General features: G+C 56.7%; 1 protein-coding gene across 1 annotated transcript; it reads right to left on the reverse strand.

The window, feature by feature from the left end:
• Positions 1 to 816: 816 nt before the first annotated feature.
• HAND1 (heart and neural crest derivatives expressed 1) lies at positions 817 to 3,454 on the reverse strand. Its single transcript, XM_077780744.1, is given in 3 exon segments — positions 817 to 1,117; positions 2,642 to 3,005; positions 3,007 to 3,454. Coding segments are annotated over 3 exon segments (633 nt in total). The 5' UTR covers positions 3,171 to 3,454; the 3' UTR covers positions 817 to 1,012.
• Positions 3,455 to 3,563: the final 109 nt, after the last annotated feature.

A 3,563-nucleotide genomic window follows, 5' to 3' on the forward strand; every position in this document is an offset into this window, starting at 1 on the left:
CCCCCGAATAAATCCTTTATCTGCCCCCCTTTCCTGACTGGATTTGCAATTTGGTTTACATTTGTCAAAAGACAAATCAGAACAGGAGGTTCTCCACCTAGCAGAAATGATAGGGCCAATGGATATACCCACCAAGACATCACACCGGCTTCCTCCAATTTCAGAAAATCTTTTATTCGTCAAGAGCATAGATACTGCTTTGGCAAAGGGAGGGGGCGGTGAGTGGTTTTACAGATTTGAGGTAGAAAAAGGGTAGGGATGGGGGAATAAACAAACACCTGAGCACAGCAGGCATGGTAGGTAGTTTAAATACATAAAAACTTTTCAACACAGGGAAAAGTTTTTATTAAGGAAGGAAGGAGGGAAGTAAAGGAGAGAGGAAAGGAAGGAAGGGAGGGAGAAAGGGAAAGGAAGGGAAGAAGAGGAGAGGAAAGGAAAGGAAGGGAAGATACCGTTTCCCTTGAAACTAAGTAGGAAGTGCAGCAACAATAAAATAAAATAAAATAAAATAAAACAGCAATGTTTGAAGGAGAACAACAACAAAAGACACCCCTCCGTCTTCCTGGTTTGGTTCTCTTTCCCTGGAAGAAAACCATTGATTCCTCTTATTGCATTTTAATTAGGAAAGAGAGCGCCTGGGGGTGGGGGGTGCCGCAAAGCTGACTGGAGAACAAGAAAAAGAGCCAGAAGGCGTAGTGGAGAAAGCATGGGCGTTCTAAATTCGCCCCAGGAGGGTTGGAAGGGTGCTTTTTAGCGCGCTTAAGTCCCGCAGTCCCTCTCTCCAGCATTGTGCAGCCAGGAGCCGCTCTNTAAAATCAATTTCAAATGACATTGCACGTGCGATCCAAGTGTGTTGTTGCAGCCAGCGACCTGCCAGCACGCAGCAGAGGCTCTGCGGGATGCGCCCTATAAGCCCCTGGCACCCAGAGCCTGGCCCTCGCCGCCGCCTTCCTCTCCTCCCGGGGCTCCGGGTGTCGGGCAGCTGTGGAGGGGTCCTCGGCGCGGCCTCAGCTCACTGGTTTAACTCCAGCGCCCAGACTTGCTGCGGCCAGCCTGTGCGCCCTTTAATCCTCTTCTCGCCTGGGCCCAGGGCAGGAGGAAAGCCTTCGTGTTGCTGCTGCCAGAGGACACACACAAGAAAAGAGGCGAGAGACAGGTTTAAATTTTTCTGCTCCGATCGCCCAGGCATAGAATTGGGGTGGGGAAAAGGTTTTGGGAGCAGTAACTGGGCGCCTTTAAATAAGTGACAGATTTCTGTTTGCGAAATAGGCAAACAGGCTCATAAATTTGCCTTTATGCGCCAGAGTTCTAGGGGGCCTGGATGGGCAGGGCAGCTTCGAGAGGTTTGGTAAGGAGGATTTTCTGTGCCCGGTGAAACTGTTGCGTGTAGTTTTGGCTTTATGGCGCCAAAGGACGACCGCAGAGGCGCTGGAATGGGAAGAGTGGGAATCGACCATTTTCCCGCTCGCGGACTTGCTCCCTCCACAAGCCCCACTTGCTTTCCAACCTAGTTTAGGGTCTGGGCTGGTAACTGCGTTGAGTCTCTCTGCCGGCAGGCTAAGAGCCTCAGATGGCTGGGTGAAGGAGGAACCAGTCGGCCTGGCCCACCATCCTCCTTCCCGGCTCTTTGCAAGAACCGAGCGGTGCTACTTGAAAGAGGCGGCGACCAGCAGTGGGTGGGGATACGCCCAACAACTCCCTGCAGGCAGGCTTCGCACCGGCCTGCCTCTCCTCCAGTCTGGAGACTCGATGCCTATCGATCTTTCCGTCTCCCCAGATGAGCTTTCCCCAGTTTATCACAGCCCCTGTGGGTCATAGAAAACCTGGCAGGGCTCTACAGGCGGCTCCAAAACTGCGGCGGGCCTGAGTGCATCAATTTACAGAAACTAGTTCCCCAGCCTGGAAATCGCCTCCTTTGGAGGTCCCAGAGCCCTAGCCCAGCGGAACTGCGCTCCAGTAAGTGTCACCCGCATTGGAGAGGATTGAGAAAGGTCGAGTGGGATTGCGATCTCCAAAGCCAAAAGCAGTAGGTGAGACCCATGCCTCTTGCTTGTCAGTCTTTACACACAAAACAATCAAGGTCGCCCTCAGAACTAGCTCGTGGGCAGTGGAGCAGTGGGAAGCCCTCTGGGCTGGGAGTAGAAGACCTGACTTGTTTTACCCCAGCTCCACCTCTGACTCCGGGAGTAGATGGCCTTTACCTCTGGGTCCCACTCTGGGCCTCAGTTTCCCTATCCGTACAAGAATGGAAGTAGCCTAGCCTCTCCAGCAAAAGCCCTTGGAAAACAGCAGCTGAATCCACGTGCATAAATCCACACTCAGGCACATTTAAGTAACAAATTCCTGCAGCATTCTTAACGTGGATTCCCGGAAAGCCCCGGGATAGATTGAAACCCCTTTGAAATTGGAAGCGAAATATAAGATGGGTGCATTTTCTCAGGTCTGAATCTTCCTTACAAATTAATTCAAATATGAATCTGCCTCCCCCCACGCACACGATCCCACACTACAGCCCCAGAGTTCCCCGCAGCCTCTCAAAATCGTACACACAGCAACGCAAACTCCTTCCACTGCGAACAGGGCCTGCGGGTGCTCACCCAGCCTGCACCCACGGCGGGAGCCTGCAGGCCCCCTGACTTACCAGCTCCCTTTTCCGCTTGCTCTCGCGGCCACCATCCGCCTTCTTGAGTTCGGCCTTGAAGGCTTCGGGGTCGCCGGCCTGAGCGTCCTTGGCCAGCACGTCCATCAGATATGCGATGTAGCTGGTGGCCAGGCGCAGCGTCTTGATCTTGGAGAGCTTGGTGTCGGCAGGCACGTTGGGGATGCACTCGCGCAGCTCTGCGAAGGCGCTGTTAATGCTCTCCGTGCGCCTCCGCTCCTTCTTGGGTCCCGAGCCTTTTCGCCGGCCCAGGCGGCCGCCAAGCGCCTCCAGCCGCCCTGGGCTCTGGCCTGGCCTGGCGTCCGGGCCGTAGGCAGCGGTGGCCGCCGCGGCTGTGGGCGGNGGCAGCGTCAGCCGGGCTCAGCAGCCAGCTCTGGAAGTAGGGCCGCTCCTGGTGACAGCGCGAAGCCGGGCCGAAGAGGAAGGGCTCGTGAAGCATGGGGTGCGCTGGGTGTGGGTGGTGATGGTGGTGATGGTGGTGATGGTGTGCGTAGCTGCCCACGAGGTTCATGTTGGAGCGGCCCCTGGCCTGCGCCGCCAGCCCGATTAGCGCCGCCCCATGCGCTCGAGAGACTGCCCGGGCCACCCGTGGGCTCTGGGGCGGCGCTCTGCGGGACGCCCGCTTCAGAGAGTCTGGGGCAAGGCTGCGGAGAGACGCGCAGCCCACTGGCCTCTCGCGAGCTGGGACGCCGACTCCAGCAGACCTATTTAACCCTTCGTCGGCCTCCTCTTCAGGGTCTGGCTTATATAAGGCCACGGCTTTGATGTCAACCTCTCCCTGGAGCCAATGGCACTGGGGCGGGGAGGAGGAAAAGGGGTGGCCGTCCCCGGCTTTAAGCGCAGCCAGCACCACTGGACCTGAGGCCGCCTGCGGGGACAGGGAGGCGGCCCCGGCCCCGCCTGC

The sequence above is a fragment of the Crocuta crocuta genome, unplaced genomic scaffold, assembly GCF_008692635.1.
Source record: "Crocuta crocuta isolate KB4526 unplaced genomic scaffold, BGI_CrCroc_1.0 scaffold343, whole genome shotgun sequence".
In the NCBI taxonomy this organism is placed as follows: domain Eukaryota; kingdom Metazoa; phylum Chordata; class Mammalia; order Carnivora; family Hyaenidae; genus Crocuta; species Crocuta crocuta.